Source organism: Oncorhynchus mykiss, chromosome 13 (assembly GCF_013265735.2).
Source record: "Oncorhynchus mykiss isolate Arlee chromosome 13, USDA_OmykA_1.1, whole genome shotgun sequence".
In the NCBI taxonomy this organism is placed as follows: Eukaryota; Metazoa; Chordata; class Actinopteri; order Salmoniformes; family Salmonidae; genus Oncorhynchus; species Oncorhynchus mykiss.
The window spans coordinates 801,547-816,420 of NC_048577.1; the positions used below are offsets into that span (position 1 = coordinate 801,547).

The window sequence follows — 14,874 nt, forward strand, 5'->3', positions numbered from 1 at the left end:
TTTGATTTAATGAAACTGCCTTTAATGTGCTGTAGTAAACATTTTTTATTTGCACTAATCAATAAACACATTCAGGTCTTTGTATGTCTCAATATAATAGTATTATTTAATTAAATCCATGTAAATCCTTTGTCTCAAAGGATTTAAATCCTTTGTCTCAAAATAAAATATGATCCTCAACTGCGTTTCCCCTCCAGTCAGCAGGCGGCGATGTGCGTCTTTCAGACGACGCTGCCAGCGTGACGTATAATCTAGTGGACGGTTCTTCAGAAACAGCTCGTCAACCACCTCGGTAGCTTGCTAGCCAACATAGCCGAAAGATTCAAGATATTTATACGATTTCGGTGTATATTAGCTACTGTGTTTCAGACACATTTCTGTGTCTAAACTTGTTAACCTGTTTAATTTAATATTACTTTATTTTGTATTAGTCAGCTTTAGTAGCTGGCTGGTTAAGTTAGCAGGAGCCTAGTCGCTAATGATAGCTAGCTAGCTAGCTAACATCCACGACCATGAGCTCCCTAAACTACTCTCCTCCTGTTAAAGAAGATGAGGTCTGCTGGACGGAGAAAGAGGGTCTGTGGCAGAACATTGTTGTGAAAGAGGAGGAGGATGTTACAGTAAAACAAGTAGAAGGTGAGGCTGTTTCAGTGAAAGAAGAGGAAGACGTTTCAGTGAAAGAAGAGAAAGACGTTTCAGTGAAAGAAGAGAAAGACGTTTCAGTGAAAGAAGAGAAAGACGTTTCAGTGAAAGAAGAGGAAGACGTTTCAGTGAAAGAAGAGGAAGATGTTTCAGTGAAAGAAGAGGAAGACGTTACAGTGAAAGAAGAGGAAGACACGTTCAGAGTGAAAGAGGAGGAGGATGTTACAGTAAAAGAAGAGGAGGATGAGAAGGAGGAGGGGGAGATTACTGTCACATTGGAGGAAGAAGAGGAGGTTGGTGATCTGTTTAACACCAGTAAGTACCGTCTCTGCAGTCGTTGAACCAATATGCAGTAAAAGGGTTCTACACTTTAATGTTGTTCTGTAGGAATGGCTGAAGCTTCACTGTAACGTGTAGAACATCAAGAGTGGACCATCAACAAAACGTTAACAATTGATCAAATGCATCGCATGACAATGCCTGAAATACTGTACTCCCCAATATCCCCAATATCTCCTATTAGATTAGCCCAGGAGGGGCTAGCATTTTGGGAGTTATACATTAATGATATGTACCCATTGTTTCTTGAAGAAATCACTTATAAATGCCTCATGAGCTTAGGTCAACTGTCGTACCCCATCAGAACCCAAAATATCAGCTTTTTTTTCACGACAATGTTCATTAGTAAATGTAAACAAACACTGTATATCCTCAAAACATGATTCATTCATTTGAGTCTCAAGCATTTCTAAAACATTTAACATTTTCATTTAATTCTTTAAAAAAAAAGTCTAATTTAGAATAAGGAAGGTAACAAAATAAAGGGAAGCGGTCTGAACTTAATGAATGCACTAGGGCCCCAACTAAAACAAATCTTGGGTCAACCAAGAATCATCTTTTCTTTCTACCAACCCATTGGGAGAAATGTTATAAACGTGTATTTTTCCATATATAGACACACCCCGTGTGGTTTTTAATAAAATCAACTATATGTACTGAACTGGTCTGATGCTTTAAGCACGCTGTTTGATTAAATAATTAAGACACACATATGACTCGGGAACCAGAGATCAAGATAGCCTAACCATCAGAAAAAAAACTCGTCCTCCTCCCGCTGCTGCTGGCCTTCGTAAATTCTTACGTTATGCTCCTATAGTTTCTGGTAATAGACTACACCAGCAGTCGTTATGCTCCTATAGTTTCTGGTAATAGACTACACCAGCAGTCGTTATGCTCCTATAGTTTCTGGTAATAGACTACACCAGCAGTCGTTATGCTCCTATAGTTTCTGGTAATAGACTACACCAGCAGTCGTTATGCTCCTATAGTTTCTGGTAATAGACTACACCAGCAGTCGTTATGCTCCTATAGTTTCTGGTAATAGACTACACCAGCAGTCGTTATGCTCCTATAGTTTCTGGTAATAGACTACACCAGCAGTCGTTATGCTCCTATAGTTTCTGGTAATAGACTACACCAGCAGTCGTTATGCTCCTATAGTTTCTGGTAATAGACTACACCAGCAGTCGTTATGCTCCTATAGTTTCTGGTAATAGACTACACCAGCAGTCGTTATGCTCCTATAGTTTCTGGTAATAGGCTACACCAGCAGTCGTTATGCTCCTATAGATTCTGATAATAGACTACACCAGCAGTCATTATGCTCCTGTAGTTTCTGATAATAGACTACACCAGCAGTCGTTATGCTCCTATAGTTTCTGGTAATAGACTACACCAGCAGTCGTTATGCTCCTATAGTTTCTGGTAATAGACTACACCAGCAGTCGTTATGCTCCTATAGTTTCTGGTAATAGACTACACCAGCAGTCGTTATGCTCCTATAGTTTCTGGTAATAGACTACACCAGCAGTCGTTATGCTCCTATAGTTTCTGGTAATAGACTACACCAGCAGTCGTTATGCTCCTATAGTTTCTGGTAATAGACTACACCAGCAGTCGTTATGCTCCTATAGTTTCTGGTAATAGACTACACCAGCAGTCGTTATGCTCCTATAGTTTCTGGTAATAGACTACACCAGCAGTCGTTATGCTCCTATAGTTTCTGGTAATAGACTACACCAGCAGTCGTTATGCTCCTATAGTTTCTGGTAATAGACTACACCAGCAGTCGTTATGCTCCTATAGTTTCTGGTAATAGACTACACCAGCAGTCGTTATGCTCCTATAGTTTCTGGTAATAGACTACACCAGCAGTCGTTATGCTCCTATAGTTTCTGGTAATAGGCTACACCAGCAGTCGTTATGCTCCTATAGTTTCTGGTAATAGACTACACCAGCAGTCGTTATGCTCCTATAGATTCTGATAATAGACTACACCAGCAGTCAGCAACCTTTTCCATTTGGTGCCAAAGTTTGCTGTATCCAATGTTTTTTAACTGAGTAGTCTTGCAATTCAAGATGGCGTAGCAGTGATGGCTGTTGTAAATGTTATGGGTTTTTTTCATCATTTTTTGTATATATTGCAAAATATTCCAATCTCTTTTTCCATGTTTAAATTAAATATACCTTCCAGCATCCCGCCTCACCCAATGTGATACGGATCTGCTTATTTTTAGACTTTATAGCTAGAACCTCCATCAGCAGCTAGCCATCAGAAGCTAACCAGCTGATTAGCTACTAGCTATTTAGTCATCTTTTAGCCTGGATAATACCTGCCAGTCTGCACAGCGTAATATCAACCCTGAGCATATCAGACTGTTTTTCTCCACTACATCACCGTATTCTTGCAGTATTCCCACTCTGGACCATTATACTGTTTATCTGTCGACCACAGTCTCGAACTCAGGCCCTGTGTGTAGTTAACTGACCCTCTCTGCCCATTCATTGCCATTTTACCTGTTGTCTTAGATGATTAACTGTTGTTGTCTTACCCGTTGTTGTCTTAGCTAGCTCTCCCAATCAACACCTGTGATTGCTTTATGCCTCGCTTTATGACTCGCTTTATGTCTTTATGTTAGGTACAACCCTAAATCCGTAAACATGGGCACCCTCATAGATATTATCCTGACCAACTTGCCCTCCAAATACACCTCTGCTGTTTTCAATCAGGATCTCAGCGATCATTGCCTGCATCCGTTATGGGTCCGCGGTCAAACGACCACCCCTCATCACTGTCAAACGCTCCCTAAAACACTTCTGCAAGCAGGCCTTTTTAATCGACCAGGCCTGGGTATCCTGGAAGGATTTTGACCTCATCCCGTCAGTATAGGATGCCTCGTTGTTCTTTAAAAATAATTTCCTCACCACCTTAAATAAGCATGCCCCTTTCAAAAAATGTAGAACTAAGAACGGATATAGACCTTGGTTCACTCCAGACCTGACTGCCCTCGACCAGCACAAAAACATCCTGTGGCGTACTGCACTAGCATCGAATAGTCCCCGCGATATGCAACTTTTCAGAGAAGTCAGGAACCAATACACACAATCAGTTAGGAAAGCAACGGCTAGCTTTTTCAAACATACATTTTTATCCTGTAGCTCTAATTCCAAAAAGTTTTGGGACACTGTAAAATCCATGGAGAATAAGAGCACCTCATCCCAGCTGCCCACTGCACTGAGGCTAGGAAACACTGTCACCACCGATAAATCCACGATAATCGAGAATTTCAACAAGCATTTCTCTACGGCTGGCCATGCTTTCCTCCTGGCTACCACAGCCAACAGCTCCACACACCCCGCAGCTACTTGCCCAAGCGTCCCCAGCTTCTCCATCACCCAAATCCAGATAGCTGATGTTCTGAAAGAGCTGCAAAACCTGGACCTATACAAATCAGCTGGGCTAGACAATCTGGACCCTCTCTTTCTAAATTGATCTGCCTCCATTGTGACAACCCCTATTACTAGTCTGTTCAACCTCTCTTTCGTTTTTTTCCGAGATTCCTAAAGATTGGAAAGCTTTCGCGGTCATCCCCCTCTTCAAAGGGGTGACACTCTAGACCCAAACTGTTAGACCTAGGTCCATCCTGCCATCCTGCCCTGCCTTTCTAAAGTCTTCGAATGCCAAGTTAACAAACAGATCACTGACCATTTCGAATCCCACTGTACCTTCTCCGCTGTACAATCCAGTTTCCGAGCTGGTCACGGGTGCACCTCAGCCACGCTCAAGGTACTAAACGATATCATAACCACCATCGATAAAAGACAGTACTGTGTAGCAGTCTTCATCGACCTGGCCAAGGCTTTCGACTCAATCAACAACCGATCGCTGCCCGCACCCCCCGGACTAGCACCACTACTCTGGACGGTTCTGACTTGGAATACGTGGACAACAACAATTACCAAAGTGTCTGGTTAGACTGTAAACTCTCATTCCAGACTAATATGAATCATCTCCATTGCAAAATTAAATCTAGAATCGGCTTCCTATTTCTCAACAAAGCCTCCTTCACTCACAGTGCCAAACATACCCTCGTAAAACTGACTATCCTACCGATCCTTGACCTTGGCGATGTCATTTACAAAATAGCCTCCAACACTTTACTCAGCAAACTGGATGCAGTCTATCACAGTGCCATCCGTTTTGTCACCAAAGCCCCATATACCACCCACCACTGCGACCTGTATGCTCTTGTCGGCTGGCCCTCGCTACATATTCGTCGCCAAACCCGTTGGCTCCAGGTCATCTCTAAGTCTTTGCTAGGTAAAGCTCTGCCTTAACTCAGCTCACTGGTCAGCATAGCAACACCCACCCGTAGCACGCGCTCCAGCAGGTTTATCTCACTGGTCATCCCCAAAGCCAACACCTCCTTTGGCCGCCTTTCCTTCCAGTTCTCTGCTGCCAATGACTGGAACGAATAGAAAAAATCGCTGAAGTTGGAGACTTATTTCTCCCTCACTAACTTTAAGCATCAGCTATCTGAGCAGCTTACCGATCGCTGCAGCTGTACACAGCCCATCTGTAAATAGCCCATCCAACTACCTACCTCATCCCCATGTTTTTATTGACTTTTTTGCTCTTTTGCACACCAGTATTTCTACTTGCACATCATCATCTGCACATCTATCTCTCCAGTGTCAATTTTCTAAATTGTAATTACATCGCTACTATGGCCTATTTATTGCCTTTCCACCCTACACCATTTGCAGACACTATATAGATATTTATATTGTGTTATTGACTGTTCCTTTGTTAATCCCACGTGTAACTCTGTTGTTTTTTGTCGCACTGCTTTGCTTTATCTTGACCAGGTCACAGTTGTAAATGAGAACTTGATCTCAACTGGCCTACCTGGTTAAACTATCATTATTACATCATGGCCATCTGGTTAAATAAAGGTTAAATAAATAACATTAAGAAAAATAATAAATATCGTAACTTTATTGACAACACCCAAATGGATACTGTCATTAATGTGGTTCTTCAATAATTAAACATCATTCTTAATACTGTAGCTGTTTAGTTAGTCACATGTTCATTTATCATTAGCTGATCCAGGAAATAATTTTCTGAATGATTGTCACATGACAAACATCAAGACATACAACAACAACCAAAGTGCTTCTTCATTCATTACTCTGGTAAAGACAGTTATGCCGTGCTCCAACATCCCTACCGTGGTCATAATGTGTAGAGAACTGTTCCTTGTTGGATAGGCTATTGTACAACACACAGAGCTATTTTCCTTCATTTATTGTTAGGTTAAGTTATGGGCCAATTTGGCAAACCGTGTACAAACCCTCAGCCAAAGAGCATTTTACTGGTTGAAGTGTTTTTTAAGTACGAAGCGGTTGATTTGCGATGATGACACAAACATTATATTAAGCAGGACATTCAAACGAGCATTACAATTATAATCCAAGGTAGTGTGACATGCACTCATAAGCAACCTGGAAATGGAGTTTTCCCCCATTCACATTCAGAATACATTGTGAAAAACTAAAATCTTTGCCCACCATTTTTGCTCCAGGCAGATATACTACATCCATAACTATCGGTTTCCTCATTAGCAGGGAGGAGTATCTACAATCAAATTGCATGTGCATCGCCCTCGTGCTGCAAGTTTAGCAAACACAGAAAGGGGCCTTGGAAACCAAAAGTCATCTGGCACATTGCTTAGAGTTTCAACAACTTTAATAACTTATTTCTAGCCTACAATCATCGATTTTACTACTAATGTGAAAACAAGACAAAATGACTATTCTTGCTCATTTTAAGACAATTGTCAAATAGTTTTTACATTCATTACAGACGTCAATTGTTGTACAACATCATGGCTACGCTGTTGGCATCAACTTTTACACTGGATTACCGCTGTTGTGGGCCTTTAATCGTCTGTCTGACTTTGTTGTTCACACAGGAGAGAGACGGGACTACCGTGGATCCTCTGGGGAGCCTCAACAACCTTGTGATGCTGACAAGGCAGAGAAGAGTCTCTCTAGATCAGAACACCTCAAAAAACACCTGCAGAGATCCACAGGGAAGAGAACTCACTGCTGCTCTGACTGTGGGAAGAGTTTCACCTCATCAGGCATTAAAATTCATCAGCGAGTCCACACAGGAGAGAAACCTTATAGCTGTAATCAATGTGGGAAGAGTTTTGTTCAATCTGGCTCTCTGACTTTACACCAGATAACACACACAGGAGAGAAACCTTATAGCTGTGATCAATGCGGGAAGAGTTTTGTTCAATCTGGCCAGCTGACTTTACACCAGAGAACACACACAGGAGATAAACCTTATAGCTGTGATCAATGTGGGAATAGTTTTACTGCATCTAGCTATCTGACTTCACACCAGAGAACACACACAGGAGAGAAACCTTTTAGCTGTGCTCAATGTGGGAAGAGTTTTACTGCGTCTAGCTCTCGGACTTCACACCAGAGAACACACACAGGAGAGAAACCTTATAGCTGTGCTCAATGTGGGAAGAGTTTTACTACATCTAGCTATCTGACTCCACACCAGAGAACACACACAGGAGAGAAACCTTATAGCTGTGATCAATGTGGGAAGAATTTTTCTACATCTTGCTATCTGACTTCACACCAGAGAACACACACAGGAGAGAAACCTTATAGCTGTAATCAATGTGGGAAGAGTTTTACTAGATCTGGCTATCTGACTTTACACCAGAGAACACACACATAAGATAAATCCTTACAGCTGTGCTCAATGTGGGAAGAGTTTTACTGAGTCTAGCACTGACTAATCACCATAGAACACACACAGGAGAGAAATCTTATAGCTGTGACCAGAGTTAATCTGGTAAAATATCAGAAAATACATACATGGAGTTGTTTTATGATATCAATGAATTAATGTCACAATGTGGTATGTTTTAACATTGTATTAGGAATATTTTAATAGTCTCAATGTAGAAGCCTAAACGTTTTCCCCCTCATCAATTGATTTCAACATGATATGGATTTTAGGCTCAGGGGAAAAATCCAGGCTCTGAAATGGAAGAGTACTAATTTATGTGATTTAACAAAAAAAGAGTTGTGTTACACTTACCACGTTGGCGACCCACTTGAATCAAAATGTAGCTAGCTGTTTTCTACAAATTGTCCTCTAACCAGGGATGTACACATTACTCCCAGATTCCGTGTGGTTTTTGAGCTGTTAGTTGTGCGCTGCCCTAAGGGACTCCCAATCACTGCCTGTTATGATACAGCCTGGATTTGAACCAGGGTCTGTAGTGACGCCTCCAGCGAGATGCAGTGCCTTAGACCGCTGCGCCGCTCCTGTGATAAAAGCGTGGGATTCTGGGTAATTCACAGCAGATTTATGGAGAACTTGAAAATTGAGTGGTTCTGGGATAGAAATGTATAAAATTGACATTACATCATAAAATCCACGTTTTAAATCACACATTAGCAATTTATGTTTTAGTAACTACTGTTGTTGGTTTGGCGTCAAGTCAGCCTCTTTATATGTTATTTGCCAAATCTCTGTTTTCCATGTGGGTTCTATGCTAAAGATCCCTCTTTCAAGTTGGTATCTAACTGGAAAATGCATCTTCTTTTAGGAGTGCTATTTGTACCCTGTTCACTACTGATCGTTCATCCACACTGTGGGGGCGGCAGGGTAGCCTAGTGGTTAGAGCATTGGACTAGTAACCGAAAGGTTGCAAGTTCAAATCTCCGAGCTGACAAGGGTCATTTATGACAAAAGTATAAAGTATATGTTTTACAAACTCATGAACACCAGCCAGTTTATCAGCCCGGTTTTGTTAGTTTAGGTGTATTATACTTCTTCGCCACCTGAGGGGGACATTGAGTAATTTTCCATGTCAATTTGATATATTTTGATACTAAAATGGATGACGCGATATTCTGATGTTGTGAATATGAGACACATGGAAACAATTGATTCATTTATAATAGTAAATTAGGAATTAGTAGGAATTGTTAAATCCACTATACGATCACAATGACTTTGATAGACATTTCAACTGTTTTTTTTGTTAGTATATTACAGGGCAGATTAATGTAGAATTGCTGTATCCCGTCAGTACTGATCATTCATCCATACTGTGTGTGTCCCATCATTGCAGCTTTGGAAATAAATGAACTATCCATTCATTGCTCCTTCCTGTGTTGACTCACTGACTTGAGGGACCAGGATGGTCACACTAGGTTGATATCTAACTCAAGCTTCACCTCATGCTTTTCATGAACTGTGTGGTTGTGTTATCTAGTGGGAACCCGATAGCAGGGCTCTGGTGCCTTCTTGCCGTGGGATCAAAACAACAGAGGAAATCAACCTGCTTGCTCCTTTTTGTTTTGTCAACTTTTCGGTAGGGATGTTACGTTACGTTTGATACCGGAGCTACGAGGCACGCGTCCAAATCGCTCAGCAGTAAACTTCAAAGCAGTGTGCCGATGCCTGTATCACTTTATCAGCAGCACGTGATCAATGACGTCTGAATATTAATTTTGTCCATCATTCTCTATGTCTCTGATCTTTTGATCTGCAAACACGCTTAGGTTTTGTTAGTTTGGTTGTAAATGGTCTCCGTGCTGGTTGGCTACACTTGTTAGGCTAATTGCTATTTGGCTAAATAGCTAACGTTAGCTGGCTGGCTAAGATAACTGCATACTGTATAGCTTTGATTATTTGGTTAGATGGCGTTATGTATTTCCAAACATTGGTTTACTTTAATCACTTAAGTCATGATTGCAAACGATTGGTTAAATTTGAAGTAAAACATTTGAAGTTATTTCTGTTGTAGTTTACATCATAGGTAATAGGCTGGTCCTCCATATTACATCACACCATCATAGGTATTAGGCTGGTCCTCCATATTACTTCACACCATCATAGGTAATAGGCTGGTCCACCATATTACTTCACACCATCATAGGTAATAGGCTGGTCCTCCATATTACTTCACACCATCATAGGTAATAGGCTGGTCCTCCATATGACATCACTCCTGACTTTATCATTCTAATGAATTCTGATTAGTTTTATGTAACAACTCCAAAAATAGAACAGTGCGGTTTAACTTTGAATTGGGACTTTAAAAAGAAATGTTGATATTTTATAAACAATGGAAAACATACAAACGACGACATCACACCTGCCCAGACCCACTCGAACACCCCCCCATCTCCATTAACTACATCACACCTGCCCAGACCCACTAGAACACACCCCCATCTCCATTAACTATATCACACCTGCCCAGACCCACTAGAACACACCTCCATCTCCATTATCTACATCAAACCTGCCCAGACCCACTAGAACACACCCCCATCTCCATTAACTACATCACACCTGCCCAGACCCGATTTTAGCATGTCAATCTTGGTGGGGTCTCCTCAATATTGTTTTAAATGCATGCCTGCAAGACACAACACAACAGTAAGATGTTGGCATGATCAGTCCAATCAAAGCTACCGTCCATATAACGTGATTTGACGTAATTTTATCTGTGGCCAATGACCTTGAGCCTTCTTGGAAGGCCACTTGTAATATTAACTCTATGGCAGGATGCAAAGCGCTGACATTTTGGATGTCTACCTTTACTAAGGACATAAACTTCACCACGACGTAGTGTCCCCATGAGTGACAGAACACTGAGCCAATTACAGCGCAATGCTCCTGTTTTTTGCTGGCTCGCCCCACCGCCACAGAAAGCACTGAGCTAAGCTGAAACACCTGCAATTTGGAGCTGCCTTACTCAAGAAAACAAAAATATGCCATGTGTGTATGCAAATGTATTAACTCAATGATATATATATATATATTTTGACATTGTTTGCAACTGATGTGCAACACTTATTAATGCCAAAATAACATGCAAAACAGGCAAGCCCCCCCACATGTTTATATAAATTTGATTTCTTGGGGGCAAAAATTCTGGGGCTCTGCCCTGAATGACAGGTTGCCACTGACACACCCCCATCTCCAGCTCCTGCATCACTCTCCGCCACATGGCCTCAAACTGCACCATTTTATTTCTCTCCATCGCCCAGAACTTTACATTTTTAGATAATAAAGAATTTGACCTTTCCGTTGAGTTTACAGTGGAAGATTGGTTGATTTCCAGTTTTTAATATTTAAGATGATTGATGAGAAAAGTATCATCCAACCAACGGGTATCTCAACACACCCTCATATTCCATGTCTTGAAATATGTAGACAGACGGATTAAACACAGTGTCTCCTGACCCCTCCTGTCTCAGCCTCCAGTATTTATGCTGCAGTAGTTTATGTGTCGGGGGGGTAGGGTCCGTTTGTTATATCTGGAGTACTTCTCCTGTCCTATTCGGTGTCCTGTGTGAATCTAAGTGTGCATTCTCTAATTCTCTCCTTCTCTCTTTCTTTCTCTCTCTCGGAGGACCTGAGCCCTAGGACCATGCCAGAAGAGGACTGGCCACCCCACATATGCTCTCTCTAATTCTCTCTTTCTTTCTCTCTCTCTGAAGACCTGAGCCCTAGGACCATGCCCCAGGACTACCTGACATGATGACTCCTTGCTGTCCCCAGTCCACCTGACCGTGCTGCTGCTCCAGTTTCAACTGTTCTGCCTTATTATTATTCGACCATGCTGGTCATTTATGATAATTTGAACATCTTGGCCATGTTCTGTTATAATCTCCACCCGGCACAGCCAGAAGAGGACTGGCCACCCCACATAGCCTGGTTCCTCTCTAGGTTTCTTCCTAGGTTTTGGCCTTTCTAGGGAGTTTTTCCTAGCCACCGTGCTTCTACACCTGCATTGCTTGCTGTTTGGGGTTTTAGGCTGGGTTTCTGTACAGCACTTTGAGATATCAGCTGATGTACGAAGGGCTATATAAATAAATTTGATTTGATTTATGATTTATTTCTGACAGCCAACTTTCTAACTCCACCCATATCTTTATGACGTCATAACATTCCCATAACATTCCCAGAAGGATTACTGAGTTATTGGTAGTTTTACACTTCAGACATGACTGCCGTTGTCCTATTCTCCCTGTGCACCTGCCAATGTAAATCCATTAAGTGAGACAAGTTACCAGACAGGACGTATTGCTAATGCTCTTCCCATTGATAACCTGAATGACAATTAACTTGTGGGTGGTGGTGGTGATGACGGCCTATTAGATGATGTCGTCCATCGGGATTCCCCCCAAGAAAGAAGACGCTCTGGATTGATCACTGGGGTCAGATGTGAAGGAGGTTGATCATCAGGAGTCAGATGTGAAGGAGGAGGTTGATCATCAGGAGTTTATGTCCTATCGTTTTGTTGGACAAGTTTGCTTACCACCAAAAGAAAACAACTTCCATTTCACATAATAATCAACTACAATGCTTCACCTTCTACAGTATAAACATGGTGTAGATTGGCTGTCAACAATTAAAAACAAGAAAAATACATATATTTTTCCCCACAAGCTTCTAGAACTCCCGTCTTCCTAAAAACACACTAGCTTCTAGAACTCGTCTTCCTAAAACCCACTAGCTTCTAGAACTCTCGTCTTTCTAAAACTCACTAGCTTCTAGAACTCTCATCTTCCTAAAACCCACTAGCTTCTAGAACTCTCATCTTCCTAAAACTCACTACCTTCTAGAACTCTTGTCCCCTTAGAACGAGTCCAAACAAAACTCATCTCCAATACAGAAAAACGTGTCAAAATAAATTGTGATCCATGGAAAAGCACTGGCTAAACGCAAAACACAAATATTTTTGACTGTCCACCCTTGAAACAATCAGCAACCAAGTTGTCCTTACCACCGACATGTCTGAGTTCAAGAGGAAACTCCTGTAATATCCGTAGTAACTTTCTACCTCACTGCAGAGCTTCTCTCTCTCTTCTCAGGGTTCACTCGATAGGCATGTTGTAGGATCGGGGCCCAGTCTCTAGTACATTTGGGTTGGCACATCTGAGAATGATCCCTGATATTATAAAAGCAGGGCAACAATGTCAATATAATTGTACCCAAAAATTGTCAGTTGGTTGCATAAATAATTCTTAATACTAAATGTTACATTAATTATAAATATGAAAACCAAATGTACACCCCTTTGTTAATATGTAATAATTAACATAATGGTGAGGCATGGAATAATAAAACATGTATCTTTTGTCAGGCTGAATGTTTGAAATATGAGGTGATTTGAGTCATGCTTCTTCAGTAGTGGAATAAAGACAATTAGCACTTGAGTGTTGTCAAGAAATGCTGGAGTGATGTAGGATTGTTAATAAAATTGATTATAGACCAATGTATTATACTGCGACCATGTGTATGTAAGTACCTGCAAGTACCTTGAAATTAAGTTGTTTTAAAGTTGTTGAAAAAAACAACCCAAAACAACATTTTTAACTTTCCCATTCAACTACAACCGAACGCATATTGGACGTTGGGCATAGCCTTCTTTTCAATGTCTTTCCAATTACATTTTTCCCCCCCAAGTTTCCAAATCAATAACTGTCACAAGAATGTCTAGTTCCAATGATATGAACTCAAAACTCACGATCTACTTTGACCAATTCCCCAGTCAGACTGCTGGGGGTTGTAAGGCCCCTTCATAGAATAATTGGACAAAGTCCCAGAATTTCTGCAAAAGGTAAGTTCTTTATTCAGAGAGCTCCGAAAATCATACAAGCACATAGCCTTTTATACCTCACATTTGGTCATATAAATACCCCTACTCTTCTCAAACACTGTCAATGCTGTTTTACAAGTCTTTTCCAACACATACATTGCTTATCATATCCTGAAACATGTTACATAATCTACTGCAAGCCTAACGGTTTCCCTCAGCCCTGGGTGGGGAGACCTCCTTCCTGTTATCAGTTTTACAGTGGTCACAAGTTGTCTGTCACAAGCTGTCTGTTAACAGTTACTCTTTTCCTTGAATGTCTCACTTGAATTGCTAAATAGTAAAGTCTTCATTTAACACACAATAGAGAATTACAGTCTATTAATTCTAATTCTTTACACAGTTATACGTTTCAGGGTGGAATCCTTTAGTCATTACCTTAAACATATACATTCCATTATCAATAACCAATATGCAGAAACTGTTTGTGATATATTGAAAGCCTAAACATAAAATGTGCTATATACACAAACATCTGCCACAATAATCATATTACTTGAATTTTTCTTAAACAAGTACCTGAAATAAACTGCACAAGCACCAGAAACGCTGTTGTTTTGACAAGTAGCAATAAATCAATGATATCGATTAGGGGGGAGGTCAGATTGTACGTGCTGTTGAAACGAACACAACTAAAAAAACAAATGGAAGAGATATATTTCACCTCACTGGTTAGAGGACAACCTGCAGAAGACAGTCAGCTACATGTTGGAGTGATGCATTTAAATGTAGGGGTCGCTAAACAAAGGAACACAACACTTATTTGTCATCACTCATCGATATCATGTTGAAATCAATTGTGCCGAGAGGAGGGAGATGAGGTTGTCCGTCCTGTTAAAACTAACAGCTCAAAAACCACACGGAATCTGGGAATAATGTGTACATCCCTGGTTAGAGGAAAATGTGTAGAAAACAGCTCGCCACATTGTTGCATTTTGACTCAAGTGGGTCACCAACGTGGTAAGTGTAACGACTCCTTTTGTTAGTCACTTTTCGTTAAATCTCATAAGTAGTACTCTTCCATTTCAGAGCCTGGATTTTTCCCCTGAGGCTAATATCCACATCATGCTGAAATCAATAGAACAGGGGGCAAACGTTTAGGGTTCTACATTGTGACATCATTCAAATAATCCTACTATAATGTTAAAACATTCTACATTGTGACATCATT

The 14,874-nt window shown here is 40.9% G+C and overlaps 1 protein-coding gene across 1 annotated transcript; it reads left to right on the top strand.

Moving 5' to 3' along the window:
• The first annotated feature begins 512 nt into the window (after positions 1-512).
• Positions 513-9,036, top strand: LOC118938495 (gastrula zinc finger protein XlCGF17.1-like). Its single transcript, XM_036942534.1, has 3 exons — positions 513-583; positions 911-957; positions 6,960-9,036. The coding sequence occupies exons 1-3, from the start codon at positions 513-515 to the stop codon at positions 7,748-7,750; spliced, it is 909 nt and encodes a 302-aa protein (XP_036798429.1). The 3' UTR covers positions 7,751-9,036.
• Positions 9,037-14,874: the final 5,838 nt, after the last annotated feature.